Here is a 26,075-nt window from a genome sequence, read left to right on the forward strand (position 1 = left end):
AAGAAAACAAATCTTATCGATGGGGCATTAAACAGGAATCACACATGTCAGCACGCGCTTCTTGACACAGCATATTGCTCAGCCCAGTATAACTCCTATTACTTTCCCGGATCCTAAACTTTTCAAGAGAACTTTTCTACAATACCATATTTGGTTTTCTAAAGGGTTTGAGTCTATCCTTTTTAATCATGACTCTTTGATGAAATTTACTTCATTTTGTTAAAATAAATAAATAAATATTACCACCACCCTAAAGAGGTCTGGAAATGAAGCCATTAACTCATTAAGCCTAACAGTCCTATAGTGTAGGTACAGATGCCTCAGTTTACAGATGAGGAGGCTGAGGCACAGAGCAGCTCAGTGTGCTGTAAAGGACCACATAGCAAGAGAGCAGGCTGTGGAGAACAGGCCAGGGCAGGCTGACTCTGGACCACATAGCCACCCGCTGTACCCAGCTGCTCCTGGCCAACCCAGGGGTGGGTGGACACAAAGCCTTCGTGACTATGAATGTCATGACTGATGTCTGCCAGACACCAGCAGATTACCAACTTGTTGCTCTGCTGGTGTTTTCTTAAATGTCTTAATTAGGGATTCTTTAGTACATCAAAGGGGTGCTTTGAAAAGCAGGTCTTTTAGAAATGGTCTTTTAAAAAGCTGTAAGTATAACAGGTGTGGTGATGTTCGGTAAGAATCCTTTTGATAGGCTAAAATTCCTTGTTATAGAAAGCCTCAGGTAAAAAGTGACATGATAATGGTTTGTACTGGTGTATCCTGTAATCCTAGCATTGGGGAGGTCAAGGCGAAAGGACTGTGAGTTCTCCGCTCTCTGGACTACATAATCAGACCTTTTCTCAAAAAATAAAATAAAATAAAATAAAATAAAAAGTGACACAATAGGTAAACCTTGGTCCTTACTGATAAAGGTTAAGTTAGCTCTTCTGGAAAACCAGTTCACAACTGAATCAGCATGACGGCTTTTTGACCCAGGAAGGTCTCTGTGAATCAAGTCACACGCAGAGTGATGGTGAGATGCCGTCAGAAGAGCCCACTCCTCTCGACACAGAATAAGGAGGCCGAGAGCCCTCCTGTCACAAAACTAGGCCCAGGCTGGATGAAGAGGGCATTCCAGGATCTTCAGGGTACAGCATCCATCTTTAATCACTTCTAGCAGTGTTGCTTGGGTGAGCTGTGCGCTGCACACAGGAGCAACAAGAACATGTTCATGGCGCGTCACTGACGCTCATTTTTGTGTGAGTGTTGACAGCACCTGATAGATTCATGTACTAACAGTAGTGGTTTTCCTCTTACCCATGTCACCGGCTGCACACAAGCCTGTTGCTAACACTTGCTTTTCTTCATAAACGCCATACCTTTTTCAGACCTATTTGCAGTTATTCTCCACTTTCCTCCAGAAGCCCCAGGCCCAGGTGGATGCTGACTAACTTCTCCCTCTAGATCTGCCTGCTGGACGTTTCACACACGCGGGAGCCCGGGGCACATGGCCTCTTAACCGGCTTCCTTAGCACACCGTGATGTTTTCAGGATTTGTTCATGTGGCTTTCGTTGGGATTGGGTAACTCTTATTGTTAGATACTAACCCAATGTATGAGCATGGTGACTCTGGTTTACTTGTTCATCAGTTGGTAGACCTTCTAGCTGCTTCCAGCGTGAGCTGTTACAAACAGTGGTACAGTACTGACTAATGAGCAAGATGGCTGTGGATGCCTGTGCCCTTTCCTCTTGGCCACAAATTACAAGTGATACTTCCGAGTCATACGGTAACTCTGTGCTTAACTTGGTGACAAATTACCAAGGGTCTCCAAAGCAGCTACTACACCTTTGTGTGTTTCAATCAACGGTGTCCATGAGATCCAGCTCCTTTATGGCCTCATTAACAGTGTTACTATCAAGACGTTTATGATGGCCATCTAAGTCAGTATGAGGTGGTGTCTGCTCACAGCGAGAGTCATGGTTTTAGATTTACTGTCTTTTCATTATGTGGCACGAGGTGTGTCCATGTGCGCACCGGTGCCCATGGAGGCTGCGAGAGCTGCAGATCCCCTCAGCTGGAGTTACAGGTAGTTTTGAGCTGCTCGACACGGGTGCTGGGAACTGACCAGAGGAGCAGCGCACGTTCCAATGGCCACCCATCTCTCCTGCCCCTTATGGTGGCTTGGTTTGTATTTTCTTGGTGACTGATGGTGCTGAGCCTGACTTTGTGGACTGGCTCATCATCAGTCTGCCTTTTCTGGAGTACCTATTATATTCAGATCTTTCGCTTCTCTTTTATGGGGCTTGTTGTGCTGTTGACCTGTCAGCCTCCTCCTTTTCCTCACCTTTTCTTGCTCTTCTAGGTCACTGCATTCTCGTGTTTGACTCCTCCATCATTTGTTGACCAAGGCCAATCTTCCTCCCGTCTGCTCTGACTTCTCAGTGTTGGTGAGTCCTAGGACTCAACCCTTGGTTCTGTCCTCTTCTGACTTTCATCCAATGTCACAGTTTAATTCTACGTATACACTTTCCATTCCTCACCAGAGATCTCAGATGGTGGTTTGGGAGAAGCACGCTCTGGCCCCAAGTTCCCCAATGCCTTGGACCCTTTACTAAATGGGTGCAGAGAAACTCATTCTGCTCCTAGAGACAGTGGTACCAAGCAGGAGAGTTTGGCACCCGGTGAACAAAGCAGACGGGAACAGTACGGCAAGAACCCTGAAAACGATGACTGGAGCCAGAGCTTGCAAAGGCACGCCAGGACCTACAACACAGTGAAGACAGTCAGCTAAGACAAAAGACCTAACTGGAGCCCGGAGTCCTCGTCTAACATAATTCTCCAAAGACCTAGAATACAGCAGAAAGTATTCATCACACCAGGAAAAATCACCACTTGAAAAGACAATGAGACAATGAATCATAAGGTAGAATAAACTGAGGAATTCTTTCAGGCAATAGTTATAAAATGCCCCAATAACTAATCATAAATACTCTGAAATACAAAACCTTCATGAATAAGTAAAACACATAGTGAAGAACAAGTAAAAAGGGGGACTGACAGAGGGACATAAATTGTGTGGGCCTGAGAGTGTAATAGAGGCAAAACACAAAATAATCTGTGGACTGAAAGACAGAATAATATAAATTGCCCCAACTGAAAAAAAAAATGAGAGAAAAAACCAACTGGAAAATGAAAATGAGCTGAGCTTCAGGGAACTGAAAAACAGTAACAAAGGAGCTAGCGCCTGGGGCTGGAGAGGCAGCTTAGTGCTGAAGAGGGCTTGCTGCTCCTCTGGAGGACTGAGGTTAGGTTCCACCATCCATGTCCAGCAGCTCACATCAGAGTAGGAGGGCGTCAGACCTCTGCAGACACCTGGACACACAAGGTAAACGCTCACACCGACACACACACACTTTTTAAAGCTAACATTTGTTATCAGAATCCCAGAAGGAAAAGTACTGAGAATTATTCAATAAAATAATAGCTTAAAATATCCAAAGTTGATGGAAAGCACAAATCAACAGACTCAAGACACTGCAGAGGAGAAGCCAGAATAGGACAAGACTAACTGAAGCCATTATTCATCTTCTGCTTCTGGCCCAGACAGCAATCCGGACCAGTAGCATCAGATGTACAGTTTTCCCATGGACATTTCTGTCAACAACAGTCCTCAGAAGTCTGGGGCATCACCCCTGAATCCTCTCTTTAACTCCACTTGCAACCTGCTCTGAAGTCATGCAGCTTCGTCATCCAAGCAGAGCTGGTATCCAATCCCTCGCTGCCATGGCTACTATCAGCATCTTTCTCAAGGGTCATGGTAACCATCTCCCACCCAGATCCTTACACTCCTGTACAGAGCACCCCAAAAATGACCTTAAGGTATATATCAGAGAACTGACCCTTGTCTCACTTTCAAGCCAACGTCATTCTTAAGGCTTGGGAGGTCTCTGTTTGCTCTTCCTCTGACTGCTTTCCCCGCTGCCACCTTCTCATTCATTCTCTCCTCCATGCCGCTCCTCCTGCTTTTCATAAAAGCTCTGTCTCAGGGGCTTTTGTAGAGCTGCTCCCTTTGTCTGGGTGACAGGCATCTATGTACGTGACAAACTCCTTCACGTGCTTCAAGACTGCTTCAGCCTTATATTCTCAAAAACTCTGTTCTGAACAGCCAAAGAAAAGCTGCCAGCTACAGTTTGATTGTCCCTGAAGCTCAGGATGCCCTTAATCTACTCCACTTTTTCGGTCCTCCATTACTCTTTTCAGCTCCACAGACACCACATGAGTTTATTATGCACGTATTTAGTAGCTGTGATATATCTCAAGTGGCTACTGGACTGTAGTAAGTACATGTTAAAGGAATAGTGTGAACTTCCTCCTTTAGAAGGTAGAATAATCTGTCTTCATTTTCTTCTTGGCCATAACAAAGTACCTTAAGTTTAATGCCTTGAAATAACACATTTATTATCTCAGAGTACTGGTTACGAGTCAGCATGGCTCAGCACAGTTGTCTGCTCAAGATCAAATGTGCAATCAAGCTGCCGCTGGATCCAGCCCTATGGACTGTTGGCTGGAGGCCACGCTCAGCTTCTGGAGCCAACCTTCAGATCCTTGCCCCAAGGCTCTCTCCAGGGCAAGGCCACCACCGGACAGCCTTTGCCTTTCAGGCCAGGGGGAGAGTCTCACGTGGGTCAAATGTCTTCCCCCAGAAGGGTCAATCCCACTGGAAAGTGCTCTCGCCAGAGAAAGCCTCCCCATCTGAATCAACTGGCTTTTGGGACCATAAATGCATTCACAAAAATCCCTCATGTTTACCATACAATCCACCTAATTATGGGAGTTTTATCTATGACAGTCACAATACCACCTGTGCCCAGGTGCAAGGGGGTTGACCATATGTTAGACACACTAGAGGCAGGCATCTTGGGACCTTCGTAGCTCACACACAAGAGTAGACCTCAAACTTGCTTCCCTGTGGACTGGTTGGCCAAATAAAATCCCAAATTATGTTACTTCATTGTTCATTGAATCAGGACTTCCAGGAAAAGAATGCAATAAAAAGTACAATTACCACACCCATATGTTTGAGGGCACTATTCACAATAGCCCAAACTTGGAAGTAAACCAAGTGTTAATCAATGGAGACAAACAAAAGGTGAATCAGAAGACATGGAATTCTGTTCATTCAGCATGGAAGAGGGAGGAAATACTGACACATTGTACAAAGTGTATGACCCTGAGAGCTTAGGCTAATGGAAATAAGCTAGCCATATTATCAAATATTATATGTGTTATGTTGTGCAGGTCCTCAGGGACCTTTAGGATCCTGACAGCATCCTATGTCAGGGCCTACATCCTGCATCTGACAAAATCTGGGCCAGGTACTTAGGCATTACTGGTTTGCCACTGCCCCTCCCATCTCGCTCTTGCTCTCTCTCTGCTCTCTTCCCTCTCTCTGTTGAGGCACCATGTCTGTCTGTCTGTCTGTCTGTCTCTCCCCCCACCATATCTGTCTGTCTGTCTTTCCCCCCCACCATGTCTGTCTGTCTGTTTCTCTCACCCTCTCTCTCTCCTTCCCCCTCTCTCCATTTCCATCCAATAACTCTTTCATATCAAATCTGTCAGATGCATGGCGTATTTTTAAATATATCCCAACAACATGATTTCACTTCATTCCTGGAGACATCGGTCCCCAGAAGATAGCACAATGGTTGCCTGGAGTGAAGGAGGCAGGGAATGGAGATGACCAGGTATAGAGTTTCAGCCTGCCAGGTGAAGCAATGAAGACTTTGGAAGGTAGCCGATGCTGTCTGCACAACAATGTCAGTGTACTGACTGCCGCTGAACAACGCGCTTAAATGGTGAAAATGAAAAATTGTGTATTTGTGTTATGCCACAATTAAAAATAAGAATAAGGAATACTTTTATAAAGCAGCTAGTCACAGCTACATATTTACGTGTGTTCATGTATGTGTATGCATGTAGGTGTATGTGTGGACTGTGTACACACCTATGCACTCTTGTGGGGGGGCAGCCTGCCGCCAGGCCTGGCCTCTCCCGAGGTTCTAGGGGACTACACCAAAGTCCTCGCATTTGGGCGGCAAACCCTTTACCAGCTGAGCCAAGACAAGGCTGAGGCTCCGTCCTGCGGCTCCCGCTGGTCGGGGAAGCAGTTATCAACGTCATGGAATGAGAACAACGAATGGATTTAACCTAAAGTTTAGTTTTGACTGTCAGAAAGCACCACAGAGACAGTGATCCGAACGAATCATTCCAATCGAAAGCACAACTCACCTGACCCAGATCCAAGGTGAGGTTGACTCTGTTGTACTGTGAGCCTGAGGAGAGAGGCGGGCTTTGCCACCACCGTTCTGACCCATCGATCGCGTGGGTGGCCGGATGAGCCTTCCTGAAATCCTCCGAATTACAGTAGTCACAGAACTGGCCCTGAGGAGGAGAGAAGGCCCTTTTACATATTTTCAACAAATGTTTTTGCATCAGTTTAACAGGGAAAAAAAAGCCCCCAAAGACTGCCCTGTGCCTCTTGAGATGCCTGCCGTGGCCGCAGGGCAGTGTTTGAGGGCAGTCAGGCTTCCTCGTTTTCACTTAGTCTGAAACCATGTCACCTGTTTGCAGCTCAGGTCATTGTCTTCTTGTCCTTTACGGCTCTGCTTTCCTCGACCCACACAGCTCTTTACAAAGAGCCTTCTGTATTGGGGGTGCAAAGATATTTTCTCCTTAACAAGCCCCCTGGACTCTTTAAGTCCTCAATTTAGCAGTTCTATGTGAGGTACTGGAGCAGGAAGAGGATCCCAGCCATGATCCCATCACAGGCACAAACTGTACAAAGGAGCACCAGGGAAGCCATAGCCTACAGCAAAGTACAGAATGCTGCTGCAGTCCAGGGCGGGGTACAGCTCACGGTGGAAGGGATGACACCTGGGCTGCTGGTGAGAGTGAAGGTGAGGCCTGGGGCAAACAAGAAAGTGTTCCAAGGGGAACAACCAACATGAGCAAAGACAGGGGCCAGCTGGCCCACACTGACCTAGGTGTTGAAAGAGAAAGTCAACAGGGACATGAAGCTGGCTGGAAGTGCCAGAGTAAGAAGCAGTTAACTGCACGGCTAAACTGGAGTCTGTTTTTCTGGCTGGGAATAGCCAGCCCCTAACTGAATTTGTTACTCTTCTGACTGGCAGATTGTTTGGATCCTGCTGTCGTTCTCCTTTGTTCCTTCCAGTGCAGAATTTCACTGCTTTTTACCAGCTAAAAAGCTGAGCCTTGGTCCTCTTCGTGTTTGGCTAATACGTCAGCCTGGTCAAAGCGCCATGCTTCTCCACAAGGGATGGCCTCACAGACTGGACTGCTCCGCTCCCAAATAAGTTACCCTGCAGTATAAGTAGCATGAAGGAGGTGAGAGGTGAAGGAGCAGAACTACGCTCACCACCTCCTCAGAAACATGGTGTGGCAAACGCGTAGCTCTTCTGCCATTTTCAAACGCTCTCAAATGTTCTGAGGTAAGCTTGTTTCTGCCATGTAGTCAAACGTGCTTGTACGCAAAATGTGCTTTTGTGGTGTACAACTGCTCTTTCCCACGGGCTGAGCTGCTTGTGTAGATGTTTAATCGTTTGGTATTATATAAAGAATTCCCAGAACTCAGAGGCAGCGCCTTGGAGGCATGGGAGCAAAGTCTGTGCATGGCTTCCTCAGCACCCTGCCACTTGAGCCAACCCGTCACACCGCCTAGAAGGTCAGCAGAACAGACTCCCTTCGCAATTTCTTAAGAAGTTTAAAGGTGCTCTAAAACTTACTGTTACTGTCGTGCGTGTGACTGTGCATGGGAGACCACATGTAAATGTGTGTGTGGATTTGTTTCGGCCCCAGGTGGGGATGTGGACTGATTCGGATGGTCCACAGCAGCAGACTGTTTGCCTCCTGCGGGCTCTGAGAGGAGCTCTTTGCCAGTGCAGATAGTTTAAATGTGAGGACTCTGGAGAGAGAATGCATGCTCGAGCCCAGAGAGTGTGGAGGTCCGAGAAAGAACAAGGCTGCTCCTGCTTCCCCCTCGCTGCTTCTGGTTGCTGTTGTGAGACAAAAAGTTGGAGATCTCCTGAAAAGAGGGTTGGACAGTCTCCAAGGAACCTGACGACCCTAACCAGCAGGAAGCAGCTAAGAGAACTGTGGCCCCTCTCCCACTAACCCTTTCTCTCTCCTACCTGGTGTTGGGGTGTTGGAAAGAACTGGGGTGGAGTAGGGAGAAAAAGATAAAAGAAATGTAAATATAAGAGTTTTAAAAAGTACGCAACATGTGTGTCTTCGTGTGTGTGTGTGTGCATGTGGGAGTGTGTGTGTGTGTGTGTGTGTGTGTGTGTGTCAGCCAAAGGAAAATGCCAGGCAATTGGTTCTCTCTACCTTTATGTGGATTCCAGGAATGAAACTCAGGTTGCCAGGCTTGAGCAGCAAGGCCCTTCCTCAGGGGAAAAGGTTTTGCTATTGATTTAAGCCTTCAAGTTTTGGACTGTTCCTTTACTTATTATACACAAAAGAATCAGTAACTCAACAGAGAACAGAATATCCCTAAATTTCCAAAACATACACCAAATCTTTTCACAGCATCAAAAAAAGTACAAACAGTTCAACAGAAAAAAATGGGCAAAACAGGAACAGGCCTCTTGCAGGAGGGGCGGTGTAAAACGCTTGAGAAAATATCTCCCCTCGTCACCATTAGCAGCTCTGGCAGATCATATGCGACAGCACCTCACACTCAGCCTACCCAAGCTTAAAATGTGCTGACAGTAAGTATTAAAAGGGTGTGTTAAGAACATTAACACTAAGGGCAAAAATTGGTATTAAAACTTTGGAAGCTGCTTTGCATCACTCCTACAATAAATTCCCACTTAGAACATAGCATGCAATATAACTCGGGAGCTCACAACTCAGAAAGAAGAGCTTATACATATTTACACATATTTGACGGCATCGCATGCAAGAATATTTATTGCAGCCTGTTCACAAGAGCAAGATCCTGAGACTCAGCTAACTGCCTGGCTACAGGAGAGCAGGCGATTTAAGAATGGCATGGTTACACCGTAAGTGGCTGTTTAAACAATAACGAATGAGTATATCCAGCAAGACGGTGGAGTCTTGGAAATAAATTGGTGAAAATAGCATAAAATTAAAAGCAACCTGTATTGAAAAGCATGTATTCTCTAGAAAATATATATGGGTATAATAAAAACTTTATTCAAATAGGGAGCTGGGCACGGGGGTATGAGACTGTAGTCCCAGCGCTTGGGAGACTGTGGTACAAGCATCGTGAGATTGAAGGCACCTTGGGCTGTGAGACCCTGTATCAAAAAGAAAAAAAAAAGAGGGAAATGGAGGAAAACAACGTAATAATTAATAAAGGATGGTGCTTTCCTCAAGTGACTGGAGACAGTGGAAACAAGGGGACATAAGCTACCACATGGGTTATCATGTAGGTTCTGCTTTTGATTTTGGTAGCAAGTTCATGCATATCTACTGCACTCTTAAACGATCTCGCACATGAGAGAGAGATCTACACACATAAATAGAATACAATGTAATTTTAAAAGTACATGTTTATTATTGGCCCTGTAATCATTGCAGTGGTATTAGCTAGCCTGCTATCATAATTAATAAAGACACAGACACCTGTTAGATTTTAGCTTTGCCTTATTTCACCTTGGGCTGGGCAGATAATTCCATCTATGCTCTCTCATTATCTCCCAGCCCCCATCCCATGCCACTTGCTTTAATCATTCCTATCTGGACTACTTTCCATCCATAATCCCAAAATACTTGCTCATATTCTTCATTTGGGCCCTTCCTCTCCACACCATTCTCTGAGCCTTTCCTCCTGCTTCTTTTTCTATCCCATGGCAACCCTGCTTTCTCCTTTCGCCTTCACCTTCCTCTCTTTCCTGTGATCCCCTCTCCTCCAAACCCAAGAACCCTAGCTCCGCCCACCTCACCTTTGCCCTGCCCATGTGTAGGAAGTATTTATTTAGCCAATCAGGAGGCAAGATAACACAAACATCTTTTTGGGGTAAGGGATTGTTCACAGAACAGTAAGAATCTTGTGGTGGGGGCTGGGGGGGGGAGGGAAGAGAATTAAGTTAATACAAAGCACCAGGGCCATGCTACTACAATACAGTAAATCTTAAAAAAGAAAAAAAAAAGGATGTGTTTGAATAAATATCCATGAAGTGTAATGCCCCAGCATAGGCAGTCCACGGAGATAAGCCAGCATTCACCTAGTGGTCCAGCAATGGCATCTTCTTCATAAGGATGGGAGTCTAGTCTCTGCTAGCTCCCAACGCTCTTGATCATTGTCTTAGGCTAAACAGCCTCTGGCAAGCCACACTCTGCACCAAACTCACAATCCAAAGCCTGTGTGGTCCTAATTAAGCAGGCACGGATTCCAACAGTACCCCCTGACGGAACTTCTGTTTTTCTGTTTGAACATTGGTTCTTTTGCTCAGTTTATTCAAACTAACGCCGCAAATCTAGAGCATTGGAAACTGGGGTAAAATCAGAGAAATAACACTAATGGTTGGCTCTGCCCTTGAAGAAAGTTGCTAAGAGACCAGAGAAATCATTTGACCAGCACACGTTCCTAGAAAGTGCTATAACCGAGACGGCACGGACACGTGGGGGGCCGGGTGCACCATGGCATTCTCAGCTTGGCATCTACCACATACAGGTTTATAACAAAGCACACGACACGGGGAGGTGGCAAGACGGAGTCAAAAAGAGTTAGCGTGCCTGGCCGGAAGCCACGAAGCCAGGACACGCAGGGATCAGGAGCTGCACAGAGGTCTGGAAATGCTACAAGCAGCCCAATACTCTTCCCCAGCTGAGCCACTCTGCAAGCTCCATCAGAGAGCCCTGCTCCAAGTCGGACGGAGTGTGAGGCTGCATTGGAATAGCAATTATGCTGGTTTCCAAGTACCTGCCCCAACAGATGTGCACAGAGGCCCAGCTCAGAGAGGAGTCCTGCCAGGCAGCAGTTTCCAGGCTCACCCTCACATCGGGCACAGAAATCCTGGCAAGAGGAACATCTAGGCACACTCATCCATTAACCTCATGTGCCATGCACGCACACTGTCAGGGCCTCCACTCCCATCCATCATTCTCTACGACTCTAATAGCTATGGCAGTGCCAGTGCTCAAACCTAAGCCAGCCCTAAAGGGAGAGCGCTCTGCAGTGAGCCAACTCCAAACCTGAGGCCGCCCCTTTGCAAAGACCCTGTTGCCTTCGAGAGGCACAAAAGCACACAGGTGTGGCTACAATTGTTGAAGCGAGCACTTGGTCATTCTTGAAAGTTTGCGCAGTGTGGAGTGAGTGGTGATTCCCTAGCACACAGAGTAGCTGGTACTGCGGCTCTGCACGTTTCACAGCGCCAGGGGCGGGAATATTACCTCCCCACTGTGCCAGGCTCCTGGATAGAAAGATTTGAGTGAGAGAGAAAACAAGAGATTCACAGTTGGCTCTAAGTATTTAAGGAAAGCCTTCTGGAAAGTAAGCAATCAGAGGGCAAACAGAATAGATCCTGGAAGCAGCTGAAGAGAGGGAACGGGATGGGAGCTACCATAGATGTCCTCGGAAAGACTCCGCCCAGCATGGCATAGAAGCACCTCAACAAATCAGAACAGTGGATATAATCGTATAATCATGTACTTAGGTTGGGGCAGACACTGTGAGCTACACTGGGTCCCAAAATTTATATTTAATACCTAATCTTTAGTACCTCCAAATGTTCCTGTATTTGGAGAAAGAGACTTCAAAGCGACAATTAAGATAAAATGAGGTCATGAGGGTAGGCCCTAATCCAATAAGGCCAGTGTGCTTTGAGGTGAGATAAGGACACAGACTCGCCACAGGCAAAGCTTGTAAAGGCCCAGGAAGAGAACACCTACAGCCAAGGAGTGAGAGCAGAGAACGTGGCCTGACAACACTTTGATCCTGTGTCTCCAGAGTCGTGGAAAACTAAATCCCATTGTTTCAGGTTCCCGATCCGTGGACCCCTTCCGGCAGCCTTAGTAAACTAATTTAACCCCACACAAAGCAAGTCTTGACAGAGGTGTGTATGAGGTGCCTGCAGGAGGAAAGTCTCTAAACAGATCGCCCAGGCCAGTACGCAGGTGTTTATGTGGTCCAAATGGGCCTGAACCCTTCCTTGGTGCCTCAAACACAAAGAAGACTCCGAACTGAATGTTCCCAACCATTTGTTCAGCCACTATCTCTCCTCATTCTGTTTAAGGACTACTTTTTCAGTAGTCTGTTTACAAACATCTCAAAATTAAAAAAAAAAAAAAGTGGCCTTTGTTCCACCCCCAAGGCTTCATACAGGGTCCCATCTTCTGCTCTCCCTTAAAGACAGGACCCTTATATCCCTGTCAAAAAACCCTGTAGGTAACGGAGAATAGAAGCCCAAACTCAGGATGTCCACAGAGCTTGCTTCCTCTGACACCTGAGGGGAAGGCTCCTGCCTTGCCTCCTCCAGCCTCCCGAAGCCCAGTGTAGACACAAATCTTAACTGAAGTGTCAGGAACCCAGGCTCTGACATCCAGGCCACACCGACACATCATGATCTTCAAGGAGCAGCTGTAGCCATTCAGAAGGAAGAGGGTGTGGAGAGGGTCGTTTGACTCTTGCCTGGGATTCCTGTCACTCTGTGCATGTCCCCAGGGTCTTATGATGGGGGGGGGTCGTCATCTCTGCCGGGTGAGACTGTTCAGTGCGGTGTTTTCCTAGGGGCCACCCCTGCACCATAAGGAGACCTAGGAAACTTACTGGCTCATCAAACTAGACTTGTGCAGAATAATTTGGTCTGTCATGGTGCCCTATCTGGATCCAGCAGATGTTTGTCCTTCAGGGAAGGTTCACGAAACACCTGCCTTCCAAAGCACAGCTTGTTGGAACTCGGTGCTTGGTACTTTCTTGTCCAATGCTACCACCAGGGTTAGTCGTTCTGGCAGGAAAATTCTAGGCTGCCGTCGCCTTTGAACGTTGTGCCTAAGACAAGCTGCCACAGGAGAGCCCCGTCACAGGCAGGAAGAAGCAGCCCCACCCTCAGGGAGCTCGTGAGCTGACATGGAAGATGCCCACGGGGCTGTGGCATCATCTGGATGGTGGGAAGCTCAGCTGGAGCTCCGAGGAGAGCGTGGTGACCGGCACAGCGGTTAGCACGGAAGCAGGGCACGGCGGGTAAGGCACAGACTGGTCGCCCTTAGTTTGAGTCGTGGCTTTGCCACACACTTGCTGTGGACTCTTAGAATGTCCCTAAGGGTCTCTGTGCTTCAGAATCCCCTTTGGTAAGATGAGCATGTCCAGCAAAGCTCCTCCGTGAATTTTTAAATTGCTGTGACGATGAAGGCAGCACAGAGACAAAAGATAAAGGTGTTTGCAGGGCAAGCCTGGTAAGTTATCAGCCTCCTCCTCTACCCTTTATTTGGCGCCTTCCTATAAAGTTTGCACAGAGACGTGCTAGCATCCGAGTACTGGGAACAGGTTTCCTCCTCCACTTCTTGTGATGAAGACAGACACAGGCCCTGAGAGCCCATGTTCTGTTTAGCAAACACACGTTCATTAATTCCACGTGTGTTTTCTGAGCATGGTGAACTCACTGAGAGATTATAATGCTTACAAGGCTGAAAGTTGCAAGGACACGTGGAACTCAGTGAGCTGGCTTCGCCTAGGCAGTTTCCACCCAGTTGGCATGAAAATTCTAATTCTAATCCACGTCTCGTCTCTCCCCCTACAGACACAGCCCTGTCCAAGTGCACTCTGGCCTCTCCTTAGGCTTTAGCCAGGAGTTTGCACACACACCAATAACCACAGGCAGGCCCTTTCATTTAGACCTTGGCTTGAAATACTCAGGGACAACTTAATAACTCCTTTCCTCAGTGGGCAAATGGACCCAGAAATACCTAAATGACAACCAGAAGCAGTTTGTGATCTGGAAAAAAAAATATTATTGCCACATAAATTAGCTTTAAAACTTAATCCCCCCAAATGTCATTTTATCTTGTGTAAAAATATGAGTAGCATCTAAACTAGTCATTAACATGCTCCAGAGCAACTTTACGCTGCTATCCTGCAGAAGGCTCTGGAAGTGTTTGTTGGGAATGAGTCAGCAAACCAAATCTAGCCATACATAAAGCAGTGTGCACTTCAACAGCAAGAGAATTTTATGGGCCAGCAAGATGGCTCAGTGAGAAAAGGCACTTTTCACCAAACTTGACCATCTTGAGTTTGATTCCCAGGACCCACACAGTGGTGGAAGAAGAGAACTGACTCCCACAATTGGTCCTAGGAACTCCAGCATGAACATGCACACATAAATATACATGCAAGCCCACACAAGCCCAAAACACATACACATACACAGAGAGAGTGAGAGAGAAAGTAATACAAAATTTAATTAAAAGAGTAAAATAATTTCACATAAAATTTTTACATGACTACTATGACAAATGCTTTTTGTAAGCTTACCATTTTAGAAATCTTATCTGGGAGCAAACTCAGCTCATGAAAAGTTTCAACATCTGTGAACATTATTTAAAAAAAAAAAAAAGTCAAGCTAGAGCTGGGAAGATGGCTCCTCAGCTCAGAGCACTTGCTACTCAAGCACAAAGACCTGAGTTCAAGTCCCCAGCACCCACATAAAAAGGCAAGCATGGTCACACATGCCTGGAAACACCAGTGCTGACAGGAGAGGAGACAGGAGGCTTTCTGCTACCTGCTGGCTGCCAGTTTAGCTCCAGGCTCAGTGAGAAACCCTGTCTCAAAGGAATGAGGAGGACAGTGACAGAGAAGGACAACAGAGGTCACATCTCGTCTCCTCAGAGACCTGTAATACAAATGTCATACACGACACACACACACACTAAACATGAGACACTATTATTGTTGTTTTATATGTAGGGAAAACGAAGTGACACAGTTCTTCCAAAGTCAGGGAGCTGGTGGAGTTGGAATAAAGCTCATGTCTAAACTGCAGTCACATGCTTTACCCATGAGAATGAGCTCTTGGTAGACACAAGGACACGACATCACAACCCATCACAGACGTTTCCCTGCAGTTTTAAGAAAACTGGGCATACAAGTTTTCGGCCTTGTAAGCATTATAATCTCTCAGTGAGTTCACCACGGTCAGAAAACACACGTGGAATTAATGAACGGGTGTTTGCTAGACAGAACAGGGGCTCTCAGGGCCTGTGTCTGGATCCTCTTTGCATCCGCAGAATGCAGGATAATAAGCATTTAATAATTGTCTGTGCATGGATGGCTGAATTTGTTAACCAATTAATTGATTGATTAAAGGCATCAGTATTGGAAAGGAAGAAAAACATGCAATTGTATGAGAAAAATCCCAGTGAGTTTATTTTTTTAAAAAAAGAAACTACAGCAATGTCATGGGATGTAAAATCAATAATCAAAAATCAACGTACCTCTAGTACGGATATGTATACATATAGAGGACAGCCAGCTAATACATTTATCTCCAAACCTGCCATTTTGTCCCCTGCGCAAAACACTAGACCTTGTTTTCCAAATGTCATACTCGATACAACCTTGAAGAATTAATTAATTCCAGGGCTGTGCAGAGAAAAATAAAAATTACCTTCCCTGAAGGTTGGGATACCAGAAAATAATGAAGCCTAAAAAATGTGCATCACTAAAAATATGGTGTCTTCATATCTTTTTCCAGATTTTGAAACTTGTGTTTGAATTCCTAGCACCCTATGGGGGTGGTGGCTAATGCTCATCTGTAACTCCAAGTCCAGGGAATCTGATGCTCACGTCTGACCTCTGTGGGCACCAGAGGTACAGCATTATGGTACATTTACATATATATGCAGGCAAAAGACTCATAAATATAAAACAAATTAAGTAAGTGAAGGTATTAGTCACCTTTACATGTACAGGACATTTGTCTGAATTCTCAAAATAACTTTTATCATTAATAATTGTTACAAGAATGTCAATGGTCATAGAGAATGTCTTAAATTTCCCAGGCCTCACTCAAGGATTTTATATGAATGAAAGGAAAGGCCCTGTTAACAAATGATGCTCTTTCACAATCGTTCTATAAACAGAGCCTTGGTGTGACTCCTGTTTGTGGCCATTGGCCACAAGCTGAAATACACACAGCTGAAACTGCTGTGGCTTATAGCAAATAGTGAACACGGCCACACTGGTCCAGGCCCGTGTGTGCATGTGTACATCAATGTCTTCCAAGTCGGACACAGGCTCTCTACAGAAGCTTCGTGGAGTTCAGGGACGGAGACAGGGCGTGTACCAACTCACCAACTCTGGGGAGATTTCATCCCTGACAACTGTAGTGTTTGTGCCAAGCTAGCCCAAACTCATAGGTTCTGTCTTCTTTTTCTTCTTCTAAAGAGTTTCTTTTTGTCGTTTTTAATTGTGTGTAGGCACACACACGCCTTTATGTGGGCATATGCATACGAGTGCAGGGGCCTGAAGTGGACAACTCCGGAGCTGCAGTTATAAACATTTGTAATCTGCCTGAGGGGGCGCCGAGAACTGAACCTGGGTCCTCTGGGGAAACACCAAGAGTGCTTAGCCGCTGAGCTATCTCTTAGCCCCTGAACTCAAGCTATGTTTTTGACATGGTCTTCCATTTTTGTTTTATCATTGCTGTTGTCCTGTGTCTTAATGGGTGGCATCTCCCGGTTCCACAGGCAGGAAACATGCAAAGCCAATGCGCCTATCAGGCTAACTGTTCTGCATCTTTACCTCCCTCCCCATGCAACAATCAGTGTGTTCTCAGCTCCTGTGTGCCGTGCCGCACGCTTCATGATAGAGCTGAGGGCACCGACAGGACCCTGGGATCAAAGAAATCACTCAAAATGAAAACTCAAAACTCTGAGTAACAGCAAGAACCCGAAACCTTCTTAAAGGGACATCTAGGGCCAGGAACGCCACTGGGAATAATGTTCTCACACAAACAAAACTCAGGCTGTTGACAAAGGCCACCACTAAAAAGCTGGCATTGCTGTTAATAGATGCACTACCAAAAATAGACCACTACCGTGGAACCAGATTCTATTCCAAGAAATGGCCTTTGTTCCATTTTGTAACTTTAAGTTTTGCAGATCCTTTTGGCGTGAAATTCTAAATCCTGCCTGGTCTCACAAATTTATTTTTAGAAAGTTCGAGGAAACAGAGCTGCTTCAGTTAACCCCTCGACTTCCAGTCTCCAGGGTCTAGTCCAGCTCCACTCAGATACGACTGGATTAATCGTAATCGCTCTTTCCTTCACCTGCGCCCAGCCACCCTTCACTGCTCTGAAAAAGCAAATACATATGGACTACTGCCCACACTTGGTGAAAGTGTCCAGTAGTCCAACCTCTGGAGCCCAGCTTTTTCTTCCTTCCCAAACATGCCTCTTTTCCTGCCAGCCAGCACTCAGCTTCCCCGAGTCCCTCAGCTGTTGGAGCAAAAAGCAACTTTGGTTCATTCTCTGCGGAGGAAAACATCACCCTACAGAGGAGTCTACCAGTTCGGCCCTGACCTAGAGCCACAATCTGTTGAGTGAGCCTGAGAAGTCACTTCCTACTCGTCTGGGAGTGACAGCGCATGGGCTTTGGCCTGTCTTACAAGCCCAGTAAAACCCGGAAAGGAAATTTTCTGGGCAGCCCGAACAACAGGATCAACTGACCAATCACTAAAATTGCCCCTTGGAGGGTATGCTGTGGCTGCCTGTGCGCAAATCTGGGGAGAAACACAGGTAAGGACCAATGTCTGTGATGCCTTTCTTCATTCCACACCTGACATACCCATAACTGGGACAATTCTCTCCAACAATACTGTGGCAAGCAATCCAGGGCACACCAGAATTAAATATTCAAGCGATAGTTGATTTGTTATCATAACTTAAATAGAAAACTCAGTTTTGCTAATATTTAATATATAGATTGTCACAGAGGCCTTCACCTAGCCCTCAAGTCAGATGATCACTCACTTTTTAAGATTTTTGTGTGTCTGAGAGAGCGAGTAGGCCACCAGCCTACAGGGTGACTATGACACATACCTGGTCAAATGAAAAATAGATTCTCTCCACTTAAATAGCAGAAAAGATGCAACCCGATGGAAATGGGACGTAAACATGAAAGCCTTTTGACTATGCAGGGCTCACCAGTGATCTCATGCTGAAGCATTTCAAATGACTTAAAGGGGATGAGCCAAGATGATGGACTTGAAGCAGGCAGCACCTTCCAATTTCTCAACAGTTCCGAACCAAACCAGCCAGAAAACGGCTTCTTAGCAAAACTGGTCACTGAAAGGACACACTGAAGTTTAAACGGAGGGAAACTTGGAGAGACCCGGAGACAGAGGATAGGACAGAGGGTGAGAAAGACCACGACAGCTCGGAGCCCGGGGGCCTGACTGCAGAGGGATATAGTGACACAGGGAGAAAAGGCGCAGCCTGGAAAAGCAGATTTAGAAACTGCGTAACACTGGCCCTGGAGAATCCTGTGCTTTTCTCAGTGTAACAGCGGGAGCCATCTTGAAGCTGTTAGGGAAACGCTAGCTCTCGTGATGGTTAGATACAAGTGTTGCCATGACGTAATGTGGAACCATCTGGGAAGACAGTCCCAGAATGTCTAGATCAAGCTGGCCTGTGGGCATGTCATGGGGGGGAGGGTTCTTAATTATGGTAATGGAGGTGGGAAAGCCTGGCCCACAATGAGCAGCACCATTCCCTGGGCACATCCTGGCTTCTGCAAGAGTGACGAGGGAGAGCCGGGCGGTGAGCATGCACACGTTCACTCTTTCCCTGCTCCTGACTGTGGGTGTGACCAGCTGCTTCAAATTCCTGCCTCGACTTCCCCACAACATGAACTGTAATAATACAAATTCTAATAAGAGGTAGGAAAAAAAAATCAAGTAGCATAAAAGCAGCAAAATGAGAGAATTTAGCACATACGTTTTCATTCTAACTCTGATTACGAATGTTCTTAATTATGAAATTAAAGGTGTAGACTGGGAAGTGGACTAACAAGCAAGATCCAACTATTTCCTTAAAAATTATTAAATTCATTTGTACACATAGGTACACAGGCTACAGTGCACATATGAAGGTCAGAGGTCAACTAGTGAGAGTTAGTTTTGCTCTTATACCATGTGGTAACAAACTCAGGGTTCCAGTCTTGGCAGCGAGTGCTTTTATCACTGAGCCTTTGTGCTAATCCAAGGTCATCTCTGCTGCCTGCAAAAGACACAGCAGCAAAGACATTCACAGACAGAATAAAAGGGCGGGAAATGAGATCCCAGGCGCAGTGTACAGAAGCAAGCAACTGCTGCTTTACAGTCGTATCCAACAAAGGGGACACCAAGCAAGAGAGGGAGAGAAGGTCGCTGCATGTCGGGAATGAGAGCAACACTTCAGGGAAACATGCCCGCTGTAAACACACAGGCGCCAAATGCTGGTGTGTACAGTTCATAAAACAAGCATTATTAGATGGAACCATAGATTATGGCTGTGAGCCACCATGGGGGACTGGGAATCAAACTCAGGTCCTCTGGAAAAGCAACAGGTGATTAACAGCTGAGCCATCTCTCCAGCCCCAAAGAAGAATTTTTTAAAAAACTTAAATATATCAAATACAGGTAAAGAGACCAGCTCAGTAACGAATCTCTCAGCAAAGAAAAGATGAGGATCAGGAATATTCACTGCTGGATTGCACAACATCTCTAGTGATAATTAATATCAATGATCTTTATTCTATTCCATAAAATCGAAAGGGAAAGAGTTCCTCTAATGTTAACTAAAAAGCCACTATTACTTCGATACCTAAGTCAAATGTGGATTAACAATTGGCAAAAGAAAACCATAGACCAATGCTCTTCCTGCACATTAATGCAAAACAAAAAACAACAACAACAAAAATACTTCAACAAAATATTTGCAGACTAATTTCAATATTCACTAAAAGATCATGCATCGTGATAATGTTGGTAGCATTCCAGGGAGGCAAGGATGGTTCAACAAATGCAAACTGGTAAATAAAATACAGCCCCAAATAAAATCAATAACATGAAATCATTTGACAAAAATCAATATCTCTTCATGATAAAAGGTCTAAAGAAAGTGGATAGAAGCATTGTGACTGCATTATAAATGCTACATATCATCATTCTTTTGTAGCCAACAGCATACTGAAGGGGCAAAATTGAAATCATCTTCTCCAAAATCAGGACGGAGACAAAAATGTCCACTGTTATTGCCTTAATTCAAGAAAGTACTTAAAATTTAGCTACAACAGTAAGACTAATTAATTTTTAAAATGGTCTACCTATGGAAGAGGAAGATGTCAAATTATTTCTATTTGCAATATGATCCTGTACTTAGAAGATTCCACCAAAAATCTTCTAGACCTGACAAATTTAGCAAAGTAACAGTAATTCAACATACAAACTCAGTTGCTTTATATATATATATATATATATATATATATATATATATATATATATATATAATTAATCTACTGAGAAAGAAATCAGGAAAATAATTTCATCCACAAAAGCCTTAAAAAGTCCTAGAGAATATTCAAAGAGATGAGAGACTTTTACAGTGAAAACTGTGCAACCCTGAGGAAAGAACCTCAAGAAAACACCAGAAGGTGGAAAAACCTCCTGTGCTAAATGGAGGAGCAGAATAAATACCATTAAATGTCTGCTACCAAAAGCCATCCACTGATTCAGTGTGATCCCTATCAAAGAAGAACTACAAATAATTACATATGAAAGCATTTAAAACAAACAAACAAACATGAATAGCCATAGCAATCCTAATCAAAAAGAGCAGTGCTGGAAATATCACAATGTCTTATTTCAAATTGTGCTACAGAGCCATGGTAATTAAAACTTCGTTGAACTGTCACAAAAACAGAAACAGACTAATGGAATAAAACAGAGGACCCCCCAAACAAATCCACACAGTTACAGCCATCTGATTTTTCGACACAGATGCCAAAAATATACACTGGAGAACACATAGCCACTGGTTACAATAGCCAAGGTATGGAATACTCTAGGTGTCCATCAACAAATGTGTGGATGAAGAAAATGTGTGAATACATACAGCAGAGAATTGGTTCTCAACGTGTGGGTCTTGACCCCTTTGGGGATGAGCCACCCTTTTACAGAAGTTACCTAAGACCATCGGAAAACACACCTTTTTGCACTATATTCATAACAGTAACAAAATGATCATTACGAAGCAGCAACAAAAATAATTTTATGATTAGAGGTCACACGACCTGAGAAGCTGTATTAAGGGGCTGAAGCAGAAGGAAGCTTGAGAACCTCTGCAGCAGAGTGTCATTTGACCATATTGGCGTGGAGACAGGAGAGCTAGCCCGTCCCTCACCGTCCACCACATCGCTCTCCTCAGTTGATGGCTTCTGCTGTGGATGCAGCTGGAGAAAGACTCATCCGCCCCTGGGGGCCTAGTGAGTACATGGACAACACAAAATGGACTGGCTGTTTCCTTCAGGGGGGTCGCGAGGGAGGGGCAAACGTGGGAAGACTGGGAGGTGAGCAGTTTGGGGTGCATGATGCGAGATTTTCAAATAATAATAACAATAATAATATAGTGATAACAGTAATACAAAACTCATATCATCTAAAGGATAATGGATAAAATTAGAGATCACCAAAACAAAATGAGCCAGACTGAGAAAGAAAATCTCTTCCATTCTCCCTCATGTATGAATCTAAATTTTAAGAAGAGCCAGGAAAGAAGAAGGTGAACTATTAGGAAAGGGGGTTGGGGGAGGAGAGAGAAGGGAAGGAGCAGGAAGGTGGTTGGTATATGGATGTGATTTGCAAATTAAAGCCCATTAATCTTGAAAGTTAATATACACTAAGAAAATGCTTTTTTGAGAGAAGGATGACATGGATTTTCCCCAAACATTCCCAGCTTGCTGATTCTTTGGGATGACGACTGGCTGCCAGCAGGAGTGTGGTGGACAGCAACCTGATATTTACAGACTAATAAAGGCAGACCCTCTGTTTCATCAAAGTAGGGGTCTTGTGTCAAGGGCATGTGGGAAAGTAAACACTTTCCTAAGGAAATATATGCCTCATGGAGGAAAAAGCATTTGGAAAGGTGGACGTTGGGAACATCGTGCCAATGCCAGAAATTAACTTTAAAAGTTTCAGATTTTCATTCACTTAAATGTGGAAACAGTTTTTTCTAATGTATTTTAATTCTTTTCCTAAAGAAAACTGTGAGTGCTGTTCAGGGTGGGAGGGACCTTGTAAGTGAATTCTGAGTACCATGATTTAGTGAGTGCAGACAGCAAAAATCCTGCCACACAGCACCCACTTGGCAGGGCTCCTCTGTCTGTCACCATTTGATTTTTTTTTTTTTTAGTGAAAAATGTGCTTTTATACATTTTATATTATAGCCTTTAATACAGCACTATAGTTCCATGCTTCCAAACATTATAGTAATTGGCACAGGACATTACTCACATAACTTAAACTACTAAGAAAAGAAGAAAAGGGAAGAAAAAAGACAAAGAGAGGACAGTGAACCAACAAAATGACATGCCCTGACCTTAACCCCCACTCTCCCCTCCTGTGCATTCTTGAGCAAAAATATATTCGTGCCTCGTGTCATTTTGCCACTCTGACTTCTCAGTTTGTATTCTAAGCAGACTAGGAGAGTTTCAGGGGGCACACTTGTGGAAACCAGGGAGCCAATCATGCATCCTTGAAGCTAGCTCAGGCATCACAAAAAAAAAATTTTTTTTTCACACAGGTTCCCACTATATAGCTCAGGCTGGCTTGAACTTGTCATGGAGCCTGGGCTAACCTCAAATTCTCAGTCCTCCTGCCCCTGGCTCTCCAGTGCTGAAACCACAGGTGTGTACCGCGGTGCCTCGCAGCCTAGAGTGCTGACCTGGTTTCCTGTTTGGTTTTAGCGCTGGGAGCGAACCTAGGGCCGTCTGCATGCTGGGAAAGCACTCTGTCACTGGGCTATATCCTCAGTATAAGTCTCCATCTTTCTAGGGAGCCTCCAGACTTGCAACCTCTAACTTAGAATTGTGGGAGCCGTTGAGCCGAACTAAGTGTTTCAGAACAAATTCCATGATGATTACATTTGTAATAACCCACAATAACAAATAATTAAAGCAGAAAATATTTGGAGCCAGTTGGAGAAAATGAAAACATTTTGCATATTTACAGCATATGGTTAAAAAATTGTTTTATCACCAGTTTATCTCTTCACTTTTTCTTTCCACGCGTGCATACACTTTATAAATAAATTAGCATCTACCACATGACCTGTCGTTTGTACCTGCCATTCAAGGCTGCTAACACAGCTACCCAGACACTCTTAAGCTCCAAAATCACTCCCTCTTAGGCAACACTTCCTGTCCTCAGCAGCGCTTCCGGGAGAGAGGAGAGCTTAGCGTGGAGGATTTGGGCTCCAGCGCTCACACCTATCCTAAGGCAAAATGTTGCTGCTTGGCCTCCTCCCTTGCGCACCTCCCAGCCCAACCTGAGGCTCCAGTGTGAGGGCCTGGCACACCAGGTGCTGATCAAGCAGCACCCTCCTCTCCACCAGGTGTTCCCTGCCAGAGTTTCCGCCCACTGAAGCTCTCACTGGCCCCGGAACCGCGTGTGGGTTCATCGTGAGGATCTTTTTTTGCTGACAGTGAAGAGGTCCTACGGACATAACTAGACTGCCGAAGTCTCCTAGGCAGGAGGTTGCAAAAGAAAAGAAAAGAAAAGCCTGCCACACAGCCGCCACCAACGCTCAGGGTCGGTCCTGGGCTGGCCAGGTGCCACTGGGTTGATGGACATTTGCAACGAGGCCTCTTCTACGAGCTGGAATCTGACCACAGCTTTCACTCGCCCTGGCTTTGCTCACCCCACCCACCTAGAGTGGCGTGTGGCCAGGGTGATGCTCTCGTGGGCTCGGACCAGGAGCCCTGTGCCCAGGTACAAGCAGGGTCACAGGGTCCTCAGCCAGCCTGGCCTTGGGACAGACGGGTCCCCCATCACTTGAGGTCATTAGCTCGACTGGGGAAGAGAAGACCCATCCTTTGGCCACAGTAGAAAGCCGTTCACCACTTTCCACCCAGTCCCCGCCGCCCCTGGAGAACCGTACCTGGATGGTGTGGCCGCTGCCCTGTGCGGTGGGGCCGCCCACCAGCTTGCAGTAGAGCTCAGGACGGGGCCTGGCGCCCCCGGGGCCCCGCTCCCCGCAGGTAGCGCTGGCCCAGATTCTCGCCGCCTGGGCCAGGTTGAAGTAGGGCGGGTGCAGGCTGAGCCCGGCCGCCCGAGGGTCCTGCGCCACCGCGCCCCAGCCCGGCGACCCCCTCGGCGGCAGCAGCAGCAGCAGCAGCAGCAGCAGCAGCGACAGGGTGAGCAGGGGCGGTGAGGACGGCGGCGCCCGGCCCGGAGCGCGCGCCATCCCGCGGTGCCGGGGCTCCCGCCTGCGCTCGGCGTGCCCTGCGGAGCGGGACGCCGCCAGCCTCCGCGCCCGGCAGCCCCGGGTGTGGGCGGCGCCCCGGGCCGCGCCCCTCGGTCCACGCGCTCGGCCCGCCGCGTGGGCGCGGCCCCGCACTGGCGGAACCCTCCTCCGCCGCTGCCGCCGCCTCTGGCACCGGAGCCGGCGAGGGCCGGCAGGCGGGACACTGCGGGCTGTCAAACTTTTCTTGCTCCCCCAGAGCTGCGAGGGCCAGCGGTGTCCTCCGACCGTCCCAACAGCCAGGTGCGCGCTCAAACCCCGCTGTTCCCCGGGTACTCTGGCTTCAACCGTCTCGGCCGGTGAGAACCTTCGTCAAAGGCCAAGTAAACGGGTCCCCGGCGAGCACTGCGCTGTCGGACCATTCAGTCCTGCACGCTACAGCTAAGGGATGGAAGGGTCTCGCCGAATTGGCAGTGGCGGAAAGCGCACCTCCAAACCACAGACCAGTGAGTGGTGCGCTGTGGTTAGCGGGGCTGAGAGGTTTTTGGGGGGAGGGGGACCTTTAGCCATCCGGGGACTACTCCCTCCATCGCTGAGTCCGCAACAGGCCCTCTAAGCTGTAAGGGGAGTTGCCATTGAGGGAAACCAGCATGCTCAGGGGCCTTAGTGTCCCAGGACTAAAGCCAAAGGCTGGAGAATGGGGAAGAGGCTTTACATGAGGACAGTGCTCTGCCCGGACACCGAGAACAATATGACCCGCTGGAGAGGTGCTGCCGTGTGAACATCGATGTGTCTCTCCCAGAATTCAGGGTCTGAAATCCCGCGGTCAGCCCTGACGGTTTTAGTTCGAGAAGGAATTTTTGCCTCTTTTGGTAAATACCGACAGTATGCATAGGATTTGCTTCAGTCATTCCACTTGCACAGATTTATATCCAGGAAACAATCAGGGAACTCCATCGTGGGGGTGGGGCTGTTGAATTTGATCAGTGCCTTTATGAACGAGCCGCTGGGGCAGCTGGATCCGGTGTTGGAGGTCAGCCCGGGCTGCATAACAAAACCCCGTCTCACAAAACCGAAATAATGAAAAGTAGGAGACCAGAGTGTGCTGCTGGCCAGCCCTCGCCACTGCATAGGGCCTGTGTGCGGCCAAACCTGGGAACAGCCTCCACCCTAGGAAATCTGCACACACCTCGTTCTTGATTTCTCTATCTACAGCAACTCTGTGTTTGCAGGCTAAAAGCTAAGTGAACCCAGCAGTGGTGACACATGCCTTTAATCACAGCACTTAGGGAGGCAGAGGGAGGCAGATCTGTGAGTTCGAGGCCAGCCTGTTCTACACTGCAAGTTCCAGGGTAGCCAGGGCTACACAGTGAAACCTTGTCTTGAAGGGGGAAAGAAAAGGTCAAATGAGCTGAGCTGAAGAAGAGAGAGCTCACTGATAGATTTGTAAAATGCTGGCTGTGCAACCTATCTGTTCTTCTTTTTTTCAAAACTGTGGAGGGAGGGAAAGGAATTTATGAACCTAATACGAAGGTGAAGCTGTAAGAACTGACTGGAAACTTATACATTGGACAGCACCGTAACCAACAAAGTGAAAGCAAATGTGG

At 46.5% G+C, this 26,075-nt stretch overlaps 1 protein-coding gene across 1 annotated transcript in view; it reads right to left on the reverse strand.

The window, feature by feature from the left end:
• Lama3 (laminin subunit alpha 3) overlaps positions 1-24,513 on the reverse strand; it is a 207,385-nt gene extending 182,872 nt beyond the window's left edge. The window contains exons 1-2 of the mRNA XM_055625584.1: positions 24,166-24,513; positions 6,281-6,433 (exon numbers count right to left, since the gene is read on the reverse strand). Coding sequence (XP_055481559.1) covers positions 6,281-6,433; positions 24,166-24,471 — 459 coding nt within the window. The 5' untranslated portion in view covers positions 24,472-24,513. The remainder of the gene's footprint in view (positions 1-6,280; positions 6,434-24,165) is intronic.
• Between the last annotated feature and the right edge of the window lie 1,562 nt (positions 24,514-26,075).

Source organism: Psammomys obesus, unplaced genomic scaffold (genome assembly GCF_907164565.1).
Source record: "Psammomys obesus unplaced genomic scaffold, mPsaObe1.curated_primary_1811, whole genome shotgun sequence".
Classification (NCBI taxonomy): domain Eukaryota; kingdom Metazoa; phylum Chordata; class Mammalia; order Rodentia; family Muridae; genus Psammomys; species Psammomys obesus.